Here is a 25159-nt window from a genome sequence, read left to right as displayed (position 1 = left end):
AATGCTTCCCTTCCAATAGCACACCACAACAGCTGCTTCCCTTCCAGCTGCTTCCCTTCCACACCACAACAAATGCTTCCCTTCCGAAAGCACACCACAACAAATGCTTCCCTTCCGAAAGCACACCACAACAAATGCTTCCCTTCCGAAAGCACACCACAACAAATGCTTCCCTTCCGAAAGCACACCACAACAAATGCTTCCCTTCCGAAAGCACACCACAACAAATGCTTCCCTTCCGAAAGCACACCACAACAAATGCTTCCCTTCCGAAAGCACACCACAACAAATGCTTCCCTTCCGAAAGCACACCACAACAAATGCTTCCCTTCCGATAGCATAACACAACAGCTGCTTCCCTTGACCACGTGCTGTGATGCATGATGTTCCAGACAGCCTTATGCAGTCTCAGGTTTCATATTAGGAGGCTTTGGGCGAGACGGCGATTCCTTTAAAAGGCTCCCTGAACGGTGCTGGATTTACTGTAATCTGAACACCTTCTCTAAAGTGCTTTCTACATGCACCACACACAGGTCTGCTATGGCTTTTTCTAAAAGGACTACAGTCTGCTCTACATTTGCCTTATGTCTCTCATGACTCAATTTGTTCCTGCTGAAAGCTTGACAAGTGCACTGAAGACCACTTTCCATGTAGGTTGTATTAACCTACTGTTTCTCAAATCTCTCCAGCTCCAGTTCCACTTACTTGATGTATTCCAGTACAAGCATACTTGATTCACTGGTTCACTGATTCACTGATTCAATTGGTCAACTAATCATCAAGCTCTTGATCAGCTGATTCAGGTGTCAGCTCTGAAACACATAAAACATGTGGAACTGGCTGAGGGTAAGAGAAAGAGTTCTCCACGATGACATTCTATTCTAAAATCCTATCTCATGTACTCCTGGGACTGAACAGCCTTTCACCAAGTGTGAATTACTTCGGTGCGTAACACGCCAGTACTTAAATTCTCAACTATCCGTGTTTGTTCAATTACACACCTCTTTGCAGTCCTCTTCCTGAATGTGAGAGTGGAACCAGTCGACTATTATTAGGTTTTTATTTTTCTACCTTTCTCTGTTCTCTCTCTCTCTCTGCTATCCATCAGTCCCCTCTCCCTGACTTGTTCTGTCCATCATCTCCTTAATTTAATTTAACAGCCCACCCAGGTCTGTAAGCAATTTGATTCTCTCTCTCCTGCTTTACCTCCATCTCCTCTTTCTGTCCATTGTTTCAGCTTTCAAAATCAATCTTCAGGAGCTTTCCTTAACCTCCCGTCCTTAACCTCCCGATGTGTACATCTCTTCTCCCATATTCTGTTTTTCGCCAGGGCCTAAAAAAGCTGGACATCTTTTTTTTGCTGTTGCTTGGAGCTGCATGACATCTACAACCTTATAGCCATTTTCTTTTCTAATCTGATCCCCCTGGCTCTCCTCAATCTCAAATGTTATTCTGTTTCCTCTGTCGCCTTCTGCTGCAACCTTTTATCTATGATCTATGTCTTGGATCACATCTGGCTCCTCTGCTCCCTAATATTTCCTGCCTACACAATTTGTTGATTTGCCTCGCCTACGCCATTTTGGCTCGAGTCCGGCAGTCCTGGGTTCAAAAACGATTTGAAATCTTTAAAATACTTTGAGCTTTTGCATTAGCCTGCCTAGAGTGCTTGGTGGGTGGGATTTGCAGTTTGGGATTTTTCTATTGATTCCATCGCAACAGGCAGGCTCAATCAAGCTCAGCTAAAGTACTTGAAATGATTTCAAATAGTATTTGAACCCAGGTCTGGAGTCCAGACGCTTTTTGTTCTTCACACTTTGTCTACTGTCAGGAAGCAGTGTTGCTCTTTTTTTGTCTATTTTTATTTTATTTAAAAAAACTTTTTTTTTTTACAGCTGCTGTGCATACCAAGTAGACACGTTTGATTTCTCTGTTTGATTAATATTCACTTGAATCTCAGATATTGTCTTAAGTCTTTGAAATAAAAATGTTGTAGGAATGTGAATGCTAATGATATAAATGAGGAACGGTCTTCTCGGCCACATATTTATCATCTGCCACTTTTTTTGTGTTGACCTGAAAAATAATTAGTGTGACTAATTTAGATTAATTTAGATTAATTGAAAAGCTGATGTTGCCAAACTCATCACAGAGAGACAATGGACATGTTTTATTTTACCCAATCAATTTTTAATCAGTTTGATGAGAATTTTAATCTGCACCTCTAATTAGTAAAGAGCTCAGTTAGAGGGAAAATCAGCAATCACATTAGGTCCATGGAAACAATTAAAAGACTTAGGGAGCTTCAACTCTTTCTGTCACTGGTATGAGTAAGGAGTAAATAGTCTCTTGTGAAAAGTGTGACATTTCCTTCTTTGTTCATGAGAGCATCTTGTGTTTATTTTCTTTCCCGTGGCAAATAATAGTGGAAAAGGATGTGAAATGCCAAAATGAATGAAGTATATATTCTGTCCATTCCATGCCACAAGGCTACACCTGGGCCAGTGTTCATAAAGTGTCTCGGGAAGTATTGATCCAGGATCAGATCTCTGATGTCCATGTAAAAATCTGTCGTTCTATGGCAAGGCAGTTAACCCACCCAGAGGCGCCGAAGACGTGGATGTCTATTAAGGCAGCACCCCGCACCTCTCTGATTCAGAGGGGTTGGGTTAAATGCAGAAGACACATTTCAGCTCAATACATTCAGTTGGACAACTGACTAGCTGTCCACCTTTTCCTTTTCCCATGTAATCTTATTTATCGTGATCTAAAGGCAATACTGATCGTAGATCAGCACTGCTACTCTAAGACGCTCTGAGAGTAAGGGAGCAGATCGGAATGGGGTTTTGTATATTATATAGTTTTCACTTTCCAACAAGTATTTTTACCAAAAGATTTCAAATAAAGGGAATGTCAGTTCAACTCACTCTTGGCTCTCTTCAAATTTCATCACCTGTCAATCTTTAATATATATATTTTTTAAATTTAACTAGGCAAGTCAGTTTAGAACAAATTCTTATTTACAATGACGGCCTAGTCTGGCCAAACCCTAACCCGGACGACGCTGGGCCAATTGTGTGCTGCCCTATGAGACTCCCAATCACGGCCAGTTGTGATGCAGTCTAGAATCGAACCGGGTTCTGTAGCGACACCTCTAGCACTGAGATACAGTGCCTTAGACCGCTGTGCCACTCGGGAGCTCAATATAGTTTAACAGGCATAATTTTGAAGGGCTATAGAGCTAACAAAATATTGTTTTACAGTAACTATACTACCGGGGTATGATACTGAGAGGGTGATCTCAACCATATCCCCTATCCATAGATTTCACCGAATGTCATTTTGAATGACACTTGAGAATTTGATCGTGACGATCGCCGACCCAATTATATATATAAAGCATATTTCATCATGTATTTTCATTCTTCGGAAATGTTGACATTTTTCTCTCAATTATTCTTAGAACTGTTCCAGTTGTATCATGGGCTTTCACCATGAAAGACCTTACACCACTTTTTGTTTTATTTTATTACTTTTTTCAGTTTTTCTTGGCTCAGGGATACCTCCTGGTGCAGTATTGGAACCCCTCAGATTTCAAGCCCATTGTCTATCACTCTCTATTTGTCTCTAATGAATAGAATAAGCTTATCACTCTCTATTTGTCTCTAATGAATAGAATAAGCTTATCACTCTCTATTTGTCTCTAATGAATAGAATAAGCTTATCACTCTCTATTTGTCTCTAATGAATAGAATAAGCTTATCACTCTCTATTTGTCTCTAATGAATAGAATAAGCTTATCACTCTCTATTTGTCAAGAATGAATAGAATAAGCTTATCACTCTCTATTTGTCTCTAATGAATAGAATAAGCTTATCACTCTCTATTTGTCTCTAATGAATAGAATAAGCTTATCACTCTCTATTTGTCAAGAATGAATAGAATAAACATATCACTCTCTATTTGTCAAGAATGAATAGAATAAACTTATCACTCTCTATTTGTCAAGAATGAATAGAATAAACTTATCGCTCTCTATTTGTCTCTAATGAATAGAATAAACTTATCACTCTCTATTTGTCTCTAATGAAAATAATAAACGTATCACTCTCTATTTGTCAAGAATGAATAGAATAAGCTTATCCCTCTCTATTTGTCAAGAATGAATAGAATAAGCTTATCACTCTCTATTTGTCAAGAATGAATAGAATAAGCTTATCACTCTCTATTTGTCTCTAATGAATATAATAAGCTTATCACTCTCTATTTGTCTCTAATGAAAATAATAAGCTTATCACTCTCTTGGTTACTTGCCCTTTTTTTATTCTCATCTTCTCACTTGCATCATTCTTGTCTTACTTCTCATCAGCAGGGTTGTCTCCCACCCAGGCCTTTCTCTGAACCTAGTAGTTGATGTTCAGGGTCATTTCTGACTACCTAGTGTGTCCTTCAAGAGATCCAGAGTTATATTCTGACAGTTCAACATCTGATTGGTTGTTAATTTTTCTTAACCCTACATTTGATCATGCTAAGACTTCCTCCCAAGTGGTGTAGCCTACATCTCGGTGATATTCTGTGCCAGTACTAGGCCATAGGGCCCTCAAACTCAACTCTGAAAATAAGACATTTTAAGTGGTCATGCATGCTCATGAAGTCGGTAGGTAGCTTAGCGGTTAGCGAGCATTGGGCCAATAAACGAAAGTTTGCTGGTTTGAATCCCTAAGTCGACTAAACGAAAAATCTGTCGATGTGCACTTGGGCAAGGCACTTAAACCTCCTGTAATTTGCTCTGGATAAGAACGTCAGGTAAAATGTATAAGGAGTTATAACTGCATCCTAATGTTTCATACCCGCAGGATAAAGGTAAACTGTTACCATGTTTGAACGGAAAATGGGGGCACATGCGCTGCAGACCTGGTCTTTGCGATAGGCAGCAGGGCGGCCAGAGCTCCTCCGCCTACTCAGCGTCTACCGGTCTTTCTATCTGTTAAATGTTACGTCTGGCCAAGCTGTGTGCTATAGATCTCTAACGTAACTTCAAAGTGAAAGTTCACGCCCTTCCCTATAACCATTGGTTTAGAGAACCAAGAATATTTGCATGTGCAAAACGGAGTGAGATGATTGGCTACGTTGCCTTTCCATCACGAAGATGGACTTCATACGATGGATATGGTGTAGTTGCTGTAAGTCATGGTAATGCGCGCAGCAGAAGGAGACAAGCGCTTCGAAAGGAGGACAAATCTAACCAATAAAGGGTTTTAAAGGGGAATCTATCGCTAAGGATTCTGCCATTCACTCGAGATGCGTCTCTCACGGAAACGCTGGACTATTTGCACAATAAGCATCCTGGTGATCTTCTACAAGACGAAAGAAATAACTAGAAGTGAAGAACATCAGGAAGCTCAAGTCACTGGGTATGATACGTTCTTTTGCCATCGATATGGCCAATAGAATAGCTGGAACACGCTTGGGAACACAGGTATTACCATAAGGCGCGCTGCAGAGGTTTTCTACTTTGAGACTTGGTCAATGAATGCATCCTCGTGATACATTTTCGTTTTTAGGACTTTGTTTAGATGTATATTGGTAGATATGTGCCAGTGTCCTGCAATTGGACACCTCTGCCATTGTCCAGCCCGTAGCAATTGTATTGGGATGGACGCTTAATTCTCCTTTGTTTGATCTGAACCGGTGAGCACAATGTCAAAACGACACATTAGTGCAGATATTCAGTATTTTCTAGTTATTTAATTGGCTCGTATCATATTCACTGTGGCATGTGAGTGGATTCTTCAGAGATTTTACACATTTCTCTCTGAATGCTACAGAGTCGATGAGGCATGCTGACAGACTCTCCTTCAGAGCCTCAGCCACACACATTGGGACAAAATCTCATTATACAGAGAAATATAGTTTTTTAGTTGATAGGATTTCACTTTGTTCAAAATACTGGAATGCAAACAAAATCAATCAAATCTTATGCGTTACAACATTGTGTGTGTGTGTGTGTGTGAACCCTCAAGACTCAATCACTAGTTTAAGGATACCATATTTGGGACTCTTGAGTACAGGTGAAGGTTGCCATGTACCTCAACTCCTCCACTGAGTTCAGCGCAGACCAGAGTTTATTTATTTTTAAAATGGACCTCTGACTCTTTCCAGTCACTATGCGTTGATACTTAAAACATTTACATTCTTAAACTCTTACTGTGTACCTAGGTTTGTCCTTTGTTGTTACGTGCCTTTGTTTGCTGAAATCCATACTTTTTAATAAAACATTCATCAAATACAACCACGGACTGTTTCGTCATTGCTGTTCCTCTGAGAGGGCGACGAGGCGTGAATCCGCATGTACCCATTTGAAACTCAACAAGGAAACAGTCGGTGGTTGTGTCTGAGATGAGAAGGGTGTAATTACGGATCGCAATTAGGGGTGTTTTCTGAAATACTGTAGGCGTTACTTGATTTCAAATTGATGCTTGCCATTGGTCCTTGGCCGTTTCTTTTGCGTCGGTTCTTGACAACTGTAGCATTGTAGCTAATCATAACCCTTTTACTAACCTTAACCTCAGCCTCCTAACCTGCCACGTTAATTATACTAACCTGCTATGTCAACAAATCATCTGTGTCGAGAAACCATCAGTCTCATAACACCAGAACTGACCAATGGCAGGTATCAATGTGCGTTTCCTGATATCAGGGAACACCCACAACAAGAAAAACCTGAATTGCTGTCTGTAATTACACCAAATTCCCGATTTTTGTACCACCATCAAAACACCAAATGATGGATGATAGAGTTCCAGACACTTATAGAATGTATGCCAAGGAGCATTGAAGCTGTTCTGGTGGCCCACAACCTATTTAGACACTAGGTTGATGTTTCATTTATTTTGGCAGTTACCTGTAGCAAATCAAAGTTTATTGGTTGCGTACACAGATTTGCAGATGTTATCGCAGGTGTAACGAAATTCTTGTGTTTCTAGCTCCAACAGTGCAGTAATAATACCTGGCAATACAAAATAATAGGCACATATTCCAAAAAGAAGGATGTCAGACTCCAGACCATATATAAAGTACAGCATAAAATGGTATGTGTGTGTGTGTATGTACACTACCTTTCAAACCCCTTTGGGGTCACTTAGAAATGTCCTTGTTTTTGAAAGGAAAGCAATGTTTTTTGTCCATTTAAAATAACATCAAATTGATCAGAAATACAGTGTAGACATTGTTAATGTTGTAAATTACTATTGTAGCTGGAAACTGCAGATTTTTTTTTTGAATGGAATATCTACATAGGCATACAGTGGCCCATTATCAGCAACCATCACTCCTGTGTTCCAATGGCATGTTGTATTAGCTAATCCAAGTTTAGCATTTTAAAAGGCTAATTGATCATTAGAAAACACTTTTGCAATTATGTTAGCACAGCTGAAAACTGTTGTCCTGATTAAAGAAGCAATAAAACTGGCCTTCTTTAGACTACTTGAGTATCTGGAGCATCAGCATTTGTGGGTTTCGATTACAGGCTCAAAATGGCCAGAAACAAGGAACTTTCTTTTGGAGCTTGTCAGTCCATTCTTGTTCTGAGAAATGAAGGCTATTCCATGCGAGAAATTGCCAAGAAACTGAAGATCTCGTACAAGGCTGTGTACTACTCCCTTCACAGAAGAGCGCAAACTGGCTCTAACTGGAATAGAAAGAGGAGTGGGAGGCCACGGTGCACAACTGAGCAAGAGGACAAGAACATTAGAGTATCTAGTTTGAGAAACAGACAAATCACAAATCCTCAACTTGCAGCTTCATTAAATAATACCCGCAAAACACCAGTCTCAACATCAACAGTGAAGAGGCGACTCCGGGAGGCTGGCCTTCTAGGCAGAGGTCCTCTGTCCAGTGTCTTATGTTCTTTTGCCCATCGTAATCTTTTCTTTTTATGGGCCAGTCTGAGATAAGGCTTTTTCTTTGCAACTCTTTCTAGAAGGCCAGCATCCCGGAGTCGCCTCTTCACTGTTGACTTTGAGACGGGTGTTTTGCGGGTACTATTTAATGAAGCTGCCAGTTGAGGACTTGTGAGGCGTCTGTTTCTCAAACTAGACACTCTAATGTACTTGTCCTCTTGCTCAGTTGTGCACTGGGGCCTCCCACTCTTTCTATTCTAGTTAGAGACAGTTTGCGCTGTTCTGTGAAGGGAGTAACTTGGATTAGCTAACACAACGTGCCATTAGAACACAGGAGTGATGGTTGCTGATAATGGGCCTCTACGCCTATGTAGATATTCCATAGAAAAATCTGCCGTTTCCAGCTACAATAGTCATGTACAACATTAACAATGTCTACACTTTATTTCTGATCAATTTGATGTTATTTTAATGGACAAATAAGGTGCTTTTCTTTCAAAAACAAGGACATTTCTAAATGACTCCAAACTTTTGAATGGTGGTATACATACTAACTTTTGAACAGTGCTGGAAGACCCAGCCACGACCCATCTTCAATGCTCTTACTGAGGGAAGGAGGTTGTTGGACAAGATCTCGCGATACATGGCCCCATCCTCCCCTCAATACGGTGCAGTCGTCCTGTCCCCTTTGCAGAAAAGCATCCCCAAAGAATGATGTTTCCGCCTCCATGGTTGGGATAGTGTTCTTGGGGTTGTACTCATCCTTCTTCTTCCTCCAAACAAGGCGAGTGGAGTTTAGACTAAAAAGCTATATTTTTGTCTCAGACCACATGACCTTCTACCGTTCCTCCTCTGGACCATCCAGATGGTCATTGGAAAACTTCAGATGGGCCTGGACATGCGCTGGCTTGAGCAGGGGGACCTTGCGTGCGCTGCAGGATTTTAATCCATGACGGCGTAGTGTGTTACTAGTGGTTTTCTTTGAGACTGTGGTCCCAGCTCTCTTCAGGTCATTGACCAGGTCCTGCCGTGTAGTTCTGGGCTGATCCCTCACCTTCCTCATGATCATTGATGCCCCATGAGGTGAGATCTTGCATGGAGCCCCAGACCGAGGGTGATTGACCGTCATATTGAACATCTTCCATTTTCTAATAATTGCGCCAACAGTTGTTGCCTTCTCACCAAGCTGCTTGCCTATTGTCCTGTAGCCCATCCCAGCCTTGTGCAGGTCTACAATTTTATCCCTGATGTCCTTACCCAGCTCTCTGGTCTTGGCCAATGTGGAGAGGTTGGAGTCTGTTTGATTGAGTGTGTGGACAGGTGTCTTTTATACAGGTAACGAGTTCAAACCTGTGCAGTTAATACAGGTAATGAGTGGAGAACAGGGGGCTTCTTAAAGAAAAACTAACAGGTCTGTGAGAGCTGGAATTCTTGCTGGTTGGTAGGTGATCAAATACTTATGTCATGCAATAAAATGCTAATTAATTACTTAAAAATGATACAATGTGATTTTCTGAATTTTTGTTTTAGGTTTCGTCTCTCACAGTTGAAGTGTACCTATGATAAGAAATTACAGACCTCGACATGCTTTGTAAGTAGGAAAACCTGCAAAATCAGCAGTGTATCAAATACTTGTTCTCCCCACTGTAGATGGTGTGTATGGAGAATATATGAATAGAAAAGGTGTGTACAGCAGTAGTTATATAGGATGACCCTTGACTAGAAAACAGTATATAGTATATACTGTACATATAAAGTAGATAAAACAGTATGTAAACATTATTAAAGTGACCCGTGTTCAGTTACTCTATGTACATAGGGCAGCAGTCTCCACTGCAGCCACGTCGATGTGAATGGGGGCATGCTCTCTCTGCGGTCTCCTGTAGTCCACGATCAGCTCCTTCGTTTTGTTGACGTTGATGGAGGGGTTATTTTCATGGCACCACTCTGCCAGGGCTTACACCTCCCTGTAGGCTGTCTTGTTATTGTTGGTAATCAGGCCTACCACTGTTGTGTCTTCAGAAAACTTGATGAATGAGTTGGAGATGTGTTTAGCCACGGGTGAACAGGGAGTACAGGAGGGTGCTAAGCACGCACCTTTGTGGGTCCCCCCGTGTTGAGGATCAGCGTGGCAGAGGTGTTGTTGCCTACCTTCACCGCTTGGGGTCTGCCCATCAGGAAGTCCAGGACCCAGTTCCACAGGGCGGGGCTCAGACCCAGGGCCCTGAGCTTAGTGATGAGCTTTGATGGCACTATGGTGTTGAAGGGTGAGCTATAGTAAATGAACATCATTCTTACATAGGTATTTCTCTTGTCGTTGTGGGATAGGGCAGTGCAATAGCGATTGCGTCGTCCGTGGATCTGTTGGGGTGGTATACAAATTGAAGTGGGTCTAGGATATCAGGTAAGGTAGAGGTGATATGGTCCTTAACTAGCCTCTCAAAGCACTTCATAATGACAGAAGTGAGTGCTACGGGGCGATAGTCATTTAGTTCAGTTACCTTAGCTTCCTTGGGTACAGGCACAATGGTGGACATCTTGAAGCAAGTGGGGACAGCAAACTGGCATAGGAAGAGATTGAATATGTCTGTAAACATTCTAGCCAGCTGGTCTGCGCTCTGAGGACGCAACAAAAAGGGTATTTGCATCTTTACCGGGAACTGAAAATATGTGATTTCTTGTATGAACAAGCCTCAATGGGAGTGTTTCCCATTTATTCCCACTCAGTTAAAGTTCACGCTGAAGGGTTCATTTAAGCTTTATAAAAGAGAAGTGAGGTTTAAATTATTGTAATAATTATGTTACAATCACCAGTCAGTAGGTAAGTAAGCCGTCTTGTCCAGAACGGCACACGATCACCAGTCAGTAGGATGATACTATCAAAGAAAGGACGTGCTTTGTTTCAGTTTTTATACGACTGGACTTAAGACAGGAAGGTTGTCTCTCTCTCTCTGTGTCTGTGTCTGTCTGTCTGTGTGTGTGTGCCAGTGCCACTGAGCAGTAGACTGTGAGCCTACGCAAGAGACCTGCGGTTCCCCTAAGCAGGAAGTGTCAAACGAAAACAACAACCCGTCTATCAACTGATGTTGTCATATCCGTTCATGAGAGTTAAGACTGTTCAAAATGTAATTAGTATTACAAGGATTTAGAAAAAATATAGATTATTGTCTCTTGAACCACCACTGCAGTTAGCTTGAAAGGTTACACATTTGAATATCCAAGCTGTTTTTGTTTTAAGCCAAACAATTCGTTTAATCAGGTTGCAACAGCAAATAGGAAGTGACTTCAGTGGTCGTTATGCGTTTGAACATCTAAGTCCCAACAGTAGGGTATTTCCCATTGTGTCCACTTATATCTCTTGAAAATCATAAGTTCACACACAACTGTGCCTCATTGATCCCAGGCAACCCTGGCAGATGCTGTGAGTCAGATGCTGTGAGTCATCTAAAATGTGAAAATGTCTGGGGCTCGAGGCTTTGTTCACTGGGGTAACCATGCATAGACATGTTAGGGTAGGGGAATGGACTGGGAGTAGCTCTTTCAGAAAAGTATAAGTATTCTTGTGAATGGTGCTTCACTCTAATCACACGTACATACGTGTTAAAGATATTAGTACACTTGTTTTTGGAAGACTCTGAAAGCTGTCATGACTTCCTCTGTAGAGCACGTCTCTAAAATATAAAGGAAGTTACATAAATAACCTTCCCGAAATCAACTGTCCTTGCCAAGAGTAGGTGTAGCCCAAGCAAGGACAATAGACCTTTATGAGCGACTGTACAGTGTGATGGATGAAAAACAATGGCAAATCGACAGTGGGTTCAAGGTGTCTCTTTCAGGAAACAACAGAGCTTTCATATTAAGGACAAAAGACTGGATGCACATGGAACTCAGGGTGTACTGCTGTACAAATCAAGCCCTCTTTTCTTAGTCCACTATCTCTCTGGTTCCCTTTTCTGCCATTCATTCCAATGTAATTACCGGTGCAATCACCTCCATGAGAAATCATATCACATTAAAACAAAGAACCTGAACACGTGTGTGTGTGTGTGTGTGTGTGTGTGTGTGTGTGTGTGTGTGTGTGTGTGTGTGTGTGTGTGTGTGTGTGTGTGAGTGTGTGAGTGTGTGAGTGTCAGTCAGTCAGTCAGTCAGTCAGTCAGTCAGTCAGTCAGTCAGTCAGTCAGTCAGTCAGTCAGTCAGTCAGTCAGTCAGTCAGTCAGTCAGTCAGTCAGTCAGTCAGTCAGTCAGTCAGTCAGTCAGTCAGTCAGTCAGTCAGTCAGTCAGTCAGTCAGTCAAGGATCAAGTACTCATTCATGTGTGGGGACATTGGACAATAAAGTTGTTGTTCTTTCAATTTTTTTTTCTCCATTTCTGCAACAGTGAACTCGGCACTTCAAGACTTATGGTCAATAGTTCGGAGAAAAGCAGCAGGAGTGGTGTGCCTTCCTTTTTCCAGCACTCGGTCGAAGGATGGCGGGTCAATTCGTCACTAGTTCTCATGATAAGGTGAGTCACCACTTGTCCAGTTATTGATATTGGATTAGAAGAGGCTTGAATTGACACAATGGAGGTCTTCTCTACACCACCAGCCCCAAGAGCACACATTGTCTGAGGATTACTAACCTCATCCACCACCATTGTACAACAGCACCCAGCAATATGGGATGCTTCCAAAACGGCACCCTATTCTCTACATAGTGCACTACTTTTTTTTTTTACCAGAGCCCTATATGCCCCTGGTCAAAAGTAGTGCACTGTATAGGGAATAGGGTGCCATTTGGGATACAGTAGGTAACCACTGGAGACTATGAGGAGGATGAATCATTGTCAGGGTCAACATTATCTCAAGCTCATTGCTTTGGTGACACAGTTCAACCACTGTCAATACATTCGTAGATCTAATTTGACTGCATTTAATGGCATAAGAATCTATACCGAAGGTCGTTCCTTTTCATTACTCTACACTCTTGTCAATAAGTCTATGTTACTTATGTACTACTTCTGAAGAAGTCTGTGTGCTATTTCTATACATGATATAGCTACAACACTTACAACTCTTACAACACTGTTGTATTATACAGTAACTTTGGGGAGGTTGTCATTGTAGAGGTTGTCTTCCTTTTTAGCCACCGACTGGGGTCAGTCGTGTCTGACTCGGCCCACCCATTGGGGAGCCAAGTCCACCCAATCAGATTTGTTTTACTTGTCAGTGTTCCAAACAGGACATTTTTTTGTTGGTATTTTTACCTAAACATGCAAACACCGTCAGATAGAATTTATAGCAAACAGTGCACTGGGTTAGTTAGATTTGATGAAATATAACATCAAAGGTGAACTGGGATGACATTCACTCTCACGGGATGTGTTGCCAAAAATAACTAACTGAAAGCCACACCCCCAATAAGCTATGAATATGACTGCATTGAGGCATCTGTCACTGTGTTTCTATAGCTATATGCCCCATGCCACAGCTTACTTCATTTGTTCATTTAGCAAACAAGACGGCTCATAATCCAGTGCCTTTATCACAGCCAACACACCGTTATTTTAGCTTTCATTTTCTCTCAGCCTCATGGCAAAATGTGTAGAATAGCATGAGATTAGCTATGAAACTGAAACTTTGCCCTATTGCAAAATGTCTATAATTTAAGGATGTTAGCTACAGGCCCACCCACCAGCTCATTTCTGGCTCCGCCACTGTGTATACGCTTAATTTGCGGTGAGACAACTTTTCTTTTTATTGGGCAAATGTGCCTTTCATGCCTAAGAATAGCAGCCTGCCCCTCTGTCTCCGTGTCTAGGGAATCGTCGACGTAGGACTGCAATAGAACACATAGCCCTGTGAGACAGCGAAAAAGAGACAGAAAACGGCAAAACTCTCATTACTGTATGACATAAGAGGCTTTTTGCCCATTTAGCCGAGCCTTTGTTCTGGGACTTATTTCCGTGCTTCTTTTTTCCCCCCATGCAGCATATTGTAATTACAAAGCCAATCAAGATATTGCTATTTGACTCGCTGTGAAAAATGTAGGCCATTTTTGCTCATTTATCTTCTTGTTTTTTTTTTCTGACCCACCTAATGTTTCAAACTTTGCAGCAGGTTGACTGGAACACATTGCACCAGCATTTTAGGGTGCTTTATAAACTGTGGTGTCTGTCTTTCTTTCTTCATCATCTTGCTTAGCGTTAGACGTTTTTGAGACACCATACTGTTTGTCGCTGTCATGTTGGATACATGCTTACATCTGTCACAACAGGAGGCCTGTAATGAATCAAAACAGAGCATCCCCCCATTAAGATTTCATCATTAACAACCAGAGAACTGTGACATATTTTCATCAAATATAGAGCAGAGGTGAACTGTGACATATTTTCATCAAATATAGAGCAGAGGTGTGTGGCTGTCATCCCCCAACATCAGAAGAACTGAATCAATCACTGTCAACAGACAATGGAACTTTGCAGAGGTTGCAAAAACTGTCTAAACCCTTATCATGTGCTGAAGCCAACTCTTCTATCATTGCCATGTCATGTAGAAGAGCAGCACAAACAGTAGTCCTATGGGACAAGTCTATCATACAGTAGTCCTATGGGACAAGTCTATCATACAGTAGTCCTATGGGACAAGTCTATCATACAGTAGTCCTATGGGACAAGTCTATCATACAGTAGTCCTATGGGACAAGTCTATCATACAGTAGTCCTATGGGACAAGTCTATCATACAGTAGTCCTATGGGACAAGTCTATCATACAGTAGTCCTATGGGACAAGTCTATCATACAGTAGGCCTATGGGACAAGTCTATCATACAGTAAGCCCAAACCTCCACCAAAAAGCCCTTTCAATGGAGAAACCCATTAGGCCGGTTTCCGAGACACAGTGTAAGGTCCTGGGTGTCGTGAGGGTGAAATCAGGCGCAGGAAAGCAGAGTTCAATAAAGTGCTTTTTCTTTAATGCACACACGGTGAACTACGGTCACCCCACTTACGGGTGCTCAAACCAAATGCCCCAGACACAGGGAAACGAAAACAGTCTAGCACTAAATACACAAACATGTACATCTAATGCAAACACCAGGGTTACAATAATCAATCCCGCACAAAGAACCAGGCGGGCCGGCTGACTAATAAAGCCTCACTAATTATAACCAACTCAAAACAGGTGTACTCAATAAACACATAAGGAGGGGGAGAAAAGAATCAGTGGCAGCTAGTAGGCCGGTGACGACGACGACCGCCTAGCGCCGTCGTGACACACAGAATAACCCTGGTTCTGGACTAAAAAGCCCTTTTAATGGAGGTTCTCCATTGTGAATGCTTTTCAGTCTGGTACTTCTCTTAATCGGTCTCTGGGAAATCAGGCATGGATAAAGGGGGGGACATCTGCCCCTTTCTTTCTCTATGTCGTGTTTTGTATTATTTGTTTTGTACCTAGAACTCTGGGTCTTGTTGTTCCTGTCTGCTCTTTTATGTTTAGATAAGAATTGTATACCGGTCTCATATACCTATACACCACTCTTGTGTGTGTTCAATAAAAAATATTTGAAACAGGAAATCAGGCATGAATTAAGAGTTGACTTGCGTCACTACAGTACACTTCTCTTCTGACTAACATACAGGAAGGATGTCCTGCGTTTCCTGGATGCTGAGAGGGACGTTTCGGTTGTGAAGAGCAGTTTCAAACCAGGCGACACTATCCACTACGTCCTCGACAGACGCCGGACGCTCAACGTCTCCCACACGCTTCACAGCCTGCTACCGGACGTCTCTCCACTCAAAAACAAGCGCTTCAGAACGTGCGCGGTTGTGGGCAATTCCGGTGTGCTTCTCAACAGTGGATGTGGCAAAGAAATCGACAGCCATGACTTTGTGATACGGTACTGCTGCTGACTTTTTTTAAAGGATAGTTCACCCAAACACTTTTAAGTTTGTTTTGTTCATATTCTGTATGTCAGCGTTGAAGTTTCAAGCTCCACAAACTGATGATGCATTTTGAATCACATGATAGGATTCCTTTAAGGTTACCATGTCTGGTCTATGTTTTACCAAGATTAGGACCTCTTAACACAGACATTCTCTGACACTCTATTTGATTTATTATTTTTTTTCCTTTATTTAACTAGGCAAGTCTGTTTAAGAACAAACTCTTATTTTCAATGACGCCCTCGGAACAGTGGGTTAACTGCCTCATTCAGTGGCAGAACGACAGATTTGTACCTTTCCAGCTCGGGGATTTGAACTTACAACCTTTTGGTTACAAGCCCAACACTCTAACTACTAGGCTACCCTGCCACCTATGAGAGAAGGTTGGATCTTTTTGCCCAGGCAAAAAAGCCATAATGCAGTTTCCCTCCGCTGTCATTAGCCTGTGGTTAACACCTCCAGAATGTATATATGTTCATAGAAAACACTCAAGGTAATGACAGTATTAGCTGTCATTATCTGATGGATAGAAGTCACATATTGGATCAACACTTAAGGAGATTGGCTCTTAGCCAGAAGCTTGGTCAATTTATTCCCCCGTCTGCATTTAATGAGGGGTTCTTGGGTTTATGTGCCCATGCGGACCACATTAAATTAAATCAGAAAAATAGCATCACTCTTCTCTTGTCTCATGTTTGGTTTTGCCTCCAGCTTAGTGATGCTTACATAAAAAAATGACTAGATGTTACGAATTACGTTCATATGTCATATTGCATGACATGACATCGATAAGAAGATTGTTATGTTGTGAATATTAAATAGACAAAGCCAGAAGCACATACTGTCAGTGTGGATCAAATATGCTACTTCTGAATAGTCCGACTCATGATACGATACCACAACCTGTTGTGTGAGAAAAGCACAGTAAAGTGGAAGGAAATACCTTCCACCAATATTTCCATTGTGCCATCAGCCCAGTTCAGACATAATGATGTCGTCCCAAATGGAGCCCTATCCCTGACAGTGCCCTACCAAGCAAAAAAGGCAGTACCGGTAACTGCTCAATTGGTCTAAAATGAGTTAATGTCATTTTTGCTACATTAAATACATGCTTAATCATGTGGACAAGAATCCTGCCTCTATTGTGTTTTGGATAAAATGGGGGTCATGTTTAGCAGTAACTGTATAAAGTTACTGTGAATCAAAGATAAATAAAAGCATTTTTTTTTCTCAGTTCCACATTCTGAGCAGTTACTGTCTTTTTGCTTGGTAGGGTAGTAACAGTAGTGCACTACTTTCGACCAGGGCCCAAAGCTATTGTCTGCGGAGTATTGAGTGGTGTTGTATGTACAATCCTAGCCTCTCTAGAACATTACTCTTCATTCCTGGTCCTGGAAAGCTACAGGGTGTACACAAGGTTTTGTTTCAGCCCAGCACTAACACACCTGATATAAATAATAATATAAATAAATAAGGTTAGCGTGTAAGTGCAGGGCTGGGACAAAAACTAGAATTAACACTTAGCTTCTCCAGGACCCAGGAGTGAAGACTGAAGTTTTGACCGCCCTTACAAAGAACAACATTTATTCTCCCCCTCTTTAAGCTTATTGGTATTGTGAAAGAGCCACGCTGTTCGAGGTTGTACCCTTTCTCAAATGACTCGTTGTTGATTTAGCTGCAACCTGCCTCCGCTGTCCGAGTTCGCCGAGGACGTTGGGCTGCGGTCCGACTTCACCACCATGAACCCCTCTGTCATCCAGAGGGCGTATGGCGGCCTGAAGAACGCCACGGACACGGAGAGGTTTGTCCAGCGCCTGCGGGGGCTCAACGACAGCGTTCTGTGGATCCCGGCCTTCATGGTGAAGGGAGGAGAGAGGCACGTGGAGAGTGTCAACGAGCTAATCGTCAAGAGGAAGCTGAGGGTGAGGACGGCCTACCCGTCACTGAGGCTCATCCACGTGGTGAGAGGGTGAGTTGAGTTTTGCCACATGTACTACACTACCGGTCAAAAGTTTTAGAACACTCCAGGGTTTTTCTTTATTTTTACTATTTTCTACATTGTAGAATAACAGTGAAGACATCAAAACTATGATATAACACATATGGAATCATGTAGGAACCAAATAACTTTTAGGTTTTCTAAAACATTTGACCAGTAGTGTATATGCATGCACACATTGACACACATTCTCACATACGGTATACACTACAGTATGTTCTCACACACACACACACACACACACACATACCCAAACCCACAGTCAGGTAGCTGTTTATAAAGAGTTGTGGGCCATTAAATGCTTGCCTATTATACAATTGGTTGCATCTTACAGCTCAGTATAAATTAAGCCATGCACACCCTATTCCCTGGTCAAAAGTAGTGCACTATGTAAGGAATAGGGGACCAGCCCTGGTCTAAAGTAGTGCACTATGTAAGGAATAGGGGACCAGCCCTGGTCTAAAGTAGTGCACTATGTAAGGAATAGGGGACCAGCCCTGGTCTAAAGTAGTGCACTATGTAAGGAATAGGGGACCAGCCCTGGTCTAAAGTAGTAGTGCCAGCTAAAGTGTGCACTATGTAAGAATAGGGGACCAGCCCTGGTCTAAAGTAGTGCACTATGTAAGGAATAGGGGACCAGCCCTGGTCTAAAGTAGTGCACTCTAAAGTAGTGCACTATGTAAGGAATAGGGGACCAGCCCTGGTCTAAAGTAGTGCACTATGTAGGAATAGGGGACCAGCCCTGGTCTAAAGTAGTGCACTATGTAAATAGGGGACCAGCCCTGGTCTAAAGGGTAAGACCAGCCCTGGTCTAAAGTAGTGCACTATGTAGCCCTGGTCTAAAGTAGGGGACCAGCCCTGGTCTAAAGTAGTGCACTATGTAAGGAATAGGGGACCAGCCCTGGTCTAAAGTAGTGCACTATGTAAGGAATAGGGGACCAGCCCTGGTCTAAAGTAGTGCACTATGTAAGGAATAGGGGACCAGCCCTGGTCTAAAGTAGTGCACTATGTAAGGAATAGGGGACTATATGGGAAGAACCCTAGAGGTCTGAGATCTGAGGTCTGGAGGATTAATGCATTCTATCAATGTGTCATTAATTGCAAATTATGTTGAGAGAGAACCATTTTAAATTGTTGCCTGATCCCAGGTCTGTTTGTGCTGTATTACAAAAACACCTATGGTCACTGTCACACATGTTGTCATGACAGTTGGCAAGACAGCACAAACAGATTGTAGACCAGACTAGACTGAAGTACTGCCTCTCTAAACCTTTAACATTATTTTTTACACCTAGAGAAAGACCAGTGATGTCATTCTCTGTTTGTTTTTATCTAATTGGAACCCACATTTTTCCAAAGGGAAATATTAATGAATTTCAATCTGGTGTCCAAATCCCCATGAATCTGGTGTCCAAATCCCCATGAATCTGGTGTCCAAATCCCCATGAATCTGGTGTCCTAAACCCCATGAATCTGGCCGTACTGCCTAGAAAGGGAGGCTACGTCCCAAATGTCACCTTATTCCCTATATAGTGCACTACTTTTGACCAGGGGCCATTGGGGTGACTACATAGCAACTGCCCACCAATGCTGACATCCAGCATCAAAGGGGGTGTAGAGCTAGGAGGAGCTACCTGCAGTGACCTCTAAAGGGGGCGTGGAGCTAGGAGCTAGCTACCTGGGGTGATCTCTAAAGGGGGCGTGGAGCTAGCTACCTGGGGTGACCTCTAAAGGGGGCATGGAGCTAGGAGCTAGCTACCTGGGGTGACCTCTAAAGGGGGCGTGGAGCTAGGAGGAGCTACCTGGGGTGACCTCTAAAGGGGGCGTGGAGCTAGGAGCTAGCTACCTGGGATGACTTCTAAAGGGGGCGTGGAGCTAGCTACCTGGGGTGACCTCTAAAGGGGGCGTGGAGCTAGGAGCTAGCTACCTGGGGTGACCTCTAAAGGGGGCGTGGAGCTAGCTACCTGCGGTGCGTCGTGTTAGTGTGTGCCGCTTCACGCAGCATGGTATAATAACCGGGCAACCCGCCGATCACATCTCCCCACGCCATAATCAGCATGCCATTCCACATGCCTTCTCGGCAGGCTACATTTTCATAAATCAAATCAAATCAAATGTATTTATATAGCCCTTCGTACATCAGCTGATATCTCAAAGTGCTGTACAGAAACCCAGCCTAAAACCCCAAACAGCAAGCAATGCAGGTGTAGAAGCACTTGTGTGCTCATGTCTTCATACGCAGATAGATTGCTAGGTATAAGACAATGTCAAATAGGATTGGCTTCAATTCAATTCCAATTTAGAACTCTGCGAGCCGTGGAGGAAAGGATAGAGGCAGTGAAAGAAGTGATGAGAAAAACGTCTTTGAATGGAGAAAGTGTGTGAGACCTTATTATGGAAAAACGTCTTTGAAAGGAGAAAGTGTGTGAGACCTTATCATGAAAAAAAGTATTTGAAAGGAGAACGTGTGTGAGACCTTATTTTGAAACATTGTTATTATCATGAACATACGGCTTACGAGCTCGAGCTTCTCCGTAGGAGTTAAAGAGAGGGTCATTGTGACGCTTGTCATTTCCCCCCGGGACAAATTCACAGCAATGTATTAATTGTCCAATTGACTGGCTGATTAGTTAATTGTTTTGTGGGTTGATCGTTAGCCGTGCAGAGTTCCCCCAGGGGCAGGGTTGTGACTGTCTGATTTTATGGGCGCATTCGATGTCCTTGTGAGTTGCCATAGCAGCCAAGCACTGTGTTCTTTCTGTTCTGTCTATCTGCTGCCCTGCCTCGCTGCTAAATATAGTTTGGTTGAAGGAGGGACATGGCTAACAGGTCCATGGGACAGACCTATCTAAGTAGTCTTCATTTGAAGGCCCAACCTGTCGTAGGTACAGCCATTTTTTATTGTTTAAATTAATGATATATATATACTATGTGTATATACACTGAGTGATTCTAGAAGAATATTACTTATGGATTTTTATAGTTCAATTGTGTCTATCATGACACAAAACAATAAGGTTATTTTTCTCAATTGTCTATGTAAACAAATAATGTGTATAGCTTCAAAATGTGGTTTAAACTATCATGTTGACCTCATGGACTGTCCGTTACATTTCTCAAGCAGCATCTCCCAGCTTTATAGCAAACCAAGTCTATAGCAGACTGCCGTTGACTGAAAAATAAAGATTGTGTAAAACAAATATATACGTTTAGGATGGCACTGGCCTTTATAATTACCATTATCTGTGATAATTTGTGTGGGATCAAGTGTTAGCCACTCAGATAGCACACAAACCTCAACGTAAGTACGACGTGTACAGGATACATCAGGAATATGTTGTTTTGACGATGTATTTCAAATGTCTACGTTCTAAAATCTATTATAATATCTCTGTGATGTCTTTCCAATGTGCAAACGCTCTCCACATTACGTATGTCAGCTGAGCCAGACGTGTACATGTTTACTGGGCGCTGACACACTGCAAATAATATTGTTATCCTGTACACTTCAGGCTCAATATTCAGTTAACTGGACAGTTTATTTTATTTTACCTTTATTTAACCAGGCAAGTCAGTTAAGAACAAATTCTTATTTTCAATGATGGCCTAGGAACAGTGGGTTAACTGCCTGTTCAGGGGAAGAACAACAGATTTGTACCTTGTCAGCTCGGGGGTTTGAACTCGCAACCTTCCGGTTACTAGTCCAACGCTCTAACCACTAGGCTACCCTGCCAACAGTGCATTGTGTTATTGTAAAAATATCAAATGCTGAGGCAAATAATAATCTAGGTAAGTCGGTTTATTTGGTCTATAGTAATAAGGACTTGGATTTGTTTCCCCAGCATGAGAACGTGCTATTTTTTTCATCCAATCCAAATGATCATTCTCCTCGACACACACATCTGTCTTGGGAATTGAAAACTGTCGGTTGTTCTTTAATTCATCAGTCGTTGGGAGTCTCTCCCCCAAAATTTCCCTTTTCTGTTTCGAATCCATTGATGTGTTGAAGCCTCCGAGGATGCAGCCCATAAGCCTTCGGCGTGAATATAACTTGGAGTACGGAGGAGCTGTCATTCCATTCAATTAGTAGTCTGAGCTGTTATTCTATCACAAAACAACATTGCCGCCAGCATTATTTAGGCTACTACAGAGAATTGGGCCATTTTGAGTGTTTTAGGGAATATGTACCTGACACTCTGCTGTTGTATTGTGGATTACTAGAGATAATAGCAGTGAGATGTTTGTAGCCATCTGTATCAGTGATGGAATCATGTTTACTGTAAGTCTGAGCGAGGCTTTGGTAAAACAATTTGTTCTTGTTTTCCAGGTACTGGCTGACTAACAAGATCAATATCAAACGGCCCAGCACCGGATTGTTGATGTACACTTTGGCCACGCGCTTCTGCGACGAGATTCACTTGTATGGATTCTGGCCCTTTCCGCGGGACGCAAATGGAAATATGGTGAAGTACCATTACTACGACATGCTCAAGTATCGATACTTCTCCAACGCAAGCCCTCACAGGATGCCACTTGAGTTCAAAACGCTGAAAATGCTGCACAGCAAAGGAGCTCTGAAGTTGACGACTTCGAAGTGCGAATCTTAAAGTGCTCTTCCTCGACAGAGTGCCAGTTCGTGACATACACTGACACTTTGTTTGCGTTGCTAGAAAGCACACAAGGCTGTAAGACTGCTGAGTTGATTATGAATAATTGCAAAAGTAGTAAGTAAAAGTGAGCGTGCCTTTTTTTAAACTAACAATGTAAAGGTACAAAACAAAGAATGTAATTGAAAAAGGATTAGTCTATCTAAATGTCAGGTTTGGCATTGTAAGCATCATGGCTGAGAAATCAGGAAATCAATCCTTTGGATGGAGCATCAGAGACAACCAGATTGATTACAATACCATGGATTTCTACATTGGTCATTACAGTAGTTGTCTAGTAGACAAAGCACAAAGACCAACTGCTAAAAGCAGCGGTGGACGCGGTGTGTTAGCGATCACCTGCTGGGTGTCGACCAATGGTTAGGATTCAACATGCGGAATCGTCAGAAAATGACAGTCCAAGGGGATATTCTGGTCAGAGGTAATAGGACGGCCCCCAGCAAACATTAACCCCATTGGCCACATGTGGGTATTCGATGGGCAAGCCCACGTCTGCCCGAAACGGGCTAGCCCACAACAAGTCCACATCAGCTCAACACAGGCCAGCCCAACGCAGGGCTTTCCCACACCAGCCCAACGCAGGGCTTTCCCACACCAGCCCAACGCAGGGCTTTCCCACACCAGCCCAACGCAGGGCTTTCCCACACCAGCCCAACGCAGGACTAGCCCATACCAGTCCACCTGATCTTGGACACTGCCAATGAGGAAGTTTTTAAAATAAAAACTTAAATGAGTGACATGAGAAACTTGTGTTTCTGATGTAATGTAGCAAGGTCCCTAAATACCTTTTTAAGGCTTGAAAATTATCAAATGTATGCATTGAGTTGAATTGTAATAAATATATAATACATAAATAAATGAACATTTAAATTATAGAATAAACTGATAAATTGGCATAGGACCAATACCATGAGCTCATAATGGGCAGCTGATCCAAAGGGAATGCTTATTTCAGGCTAAGTGAGGGTTGCCTTCACCAGATATGGTCTGCCCGTAATGGGCCACACTGGGCCAATGCCTTGGGAGCCAGCAAAGGTGTATCCGCCCAATGTGGGCAGCCAACATGGGGCCAATATTTTTGCCCACATCATGCCAATGTGGGCATGTTCGCTGGGCCACCGCTGGTTTCAACCGTTTTCGTCGTCATGGCGTGTTTTGTCAGTAGGAAAAAGCAGAGAATACAGGTTATGCTCAGTAAATTAGATTTTGGGATATATAAAAAAAAAAAGAATGTGCCCAGGGAAGTTGATTCCAAAGATCCCATGCCAATTTATTTGCCCTCACTACAAAACAAGGTTATGTTCTTCACAGCTGAACTTTCTAGGAATTAGAAGCCTCAGGGCAAAATTATTTTTATATTTGTCTAGATGTCAAGATTCATTTATACATTTTAAATATGTATGCTGTTTCTAAGTGATTCATCTCATGTTATCTGAACACACCTTTTGTAAACTTGCATGTTAAAGGGGAATGGAAACGTACCTCGAGTTAGGCCTTTTTAGCCAATTGTTATTCATTTGTATGCATTATTGGACTGTATACAACAGGTGGGTCTAATCCTGAATGCTGATTGATTGAAACCGCATTCCAGTCGGTGTCTTTTCCACAAATTATCACCGGCTAAATCTATGATGTTAAAATGCCTATTTATTCTGTTCCATCTGACTGCGCAATCCACTGTCTCATCAGCCCAGCCAGGCAATTTATAACCTTGATCTCCACTATAAAACGCATCTAGACATTGTCTCACATTTCTTGTAGACTAACATTTAGTTTTCAACAAAGGCAATTTGTATAAACCTCGCTGTCTGTCTCTTCGACATTTGCAACATTGTTTCAGTATTCAAATTCGATCTCCAGCTGTCCAAAAGTAATGAACGTGTCGGGAGTCGGTTCAAGACAGACAGACAGCGTTTCTCAGACAGTCGATATCTTGAATCAGCTGGCATAATTTTCATGGATTTATATACAAAGAAATGTAAATTGAAAAAAGGTCAAACGAAAGGAAGTGCAGCTAGTTTGCAGTCTTTCCAGCTTCTGTTTGAAGTGATTGTGTTAGCTGTGTTGTTGGCTAGCTCCTCTGAACAACAGTGTCCTGACAAGTGAGCACATTTTCTATCCCAGGCAAAATCGCGCCTCATTAGCTCATTGTTATGGATGTATCCAAATAAATGTCACTAGAAAACCGCGTAAACAAATGCAAATGAAGCTACTTTGTTGTTATTCTGGCTGCACTTTTTGACGTGACTGCATGTTAGCCGTAGTTGGCTAGCTAGCAAGCAAGGGATAAGAACATTACCAGCCAGTATGGCAATGGAACATTTAGAACGAACGTCCATAGATAGAGAACAAAAAGACTGAACGACTGGGTCGCGTCTCTGGCAACCGATCGAACGAACAACCGGCCTGGGTAGCAACCCCTAGATTTGTGTCGGGACTATATCTTGTAAATGGATGAAATTGTATGAATAAATCAATCAAAATAATGTTTTTAATTAAAATATGTTAAATCATTGTTTGAATATGTTGGTAACCCGTTGTATAAAAGTGAGAATGCCCTCGAAACCGGTGTTTGGAGGATATATTGAAGAAGTATCGGGCGTAACAGCACCCGTGCCAATATATCCTCCAAACACGGGCTTCTCTGACATTATCACTTAAGCAAAGTATTGCA

At 42.2% G+C, this 25159-nt stretch overlaps 1 protein-coding gene across 1 annotated transcript; it reads left to right on the top strand.

Annotated features, from left to right (window-relative positions):
• Positions 1 to 5170: 5170 nt before the first annotated feature.
• On the top strand, positions 5171 to 23748 carry st8sia4 (ST8 alpha-N-acetyl-neuraminide alpha-2,8-sialyltransferase 4). The gene is made up of 5 exons (XM_024381502.2): positions 5171 to 5411; positions 12276 to 12401; positions 15516 to 15773; positions 17495 to 17788; positions 22146 to 23748. The coding sequence occupies exons 1-5, from the start codon at positions 5299 to 5301 to the stop codon at positions 22423 to 22425; spliced, it is 1071 nt and encodes a 356-aa protein (XP_024237270.1). The 5' UTR covers positions 5171 to 5298; the 3' UTR covers positions 22426 to 23748.
• Positions 23749 to 25159: the final 1411 nt, after the last annotated feature.

Source organism: Oncorhynchus tshawytscha, linkage group LG20 (genome assembly GCF_018296145.1).
Source record: "Oncorhynchus tshawytscha isolate Ot180627B linkage group LG20, Otsh_v2.0, whole genome shotgun sequence".
In the NCBI taxonomy this organism is placed as follows: Eukaryota; Metazoa; Chordata; class Actinopteri; order Salmoniformes; family Salmonidae; genus Oncorhynchus; species Oncorhynchus tshawytscha.
This window is presented reverse-complemented; position numbering and strand designations above follow the sequence as displayed.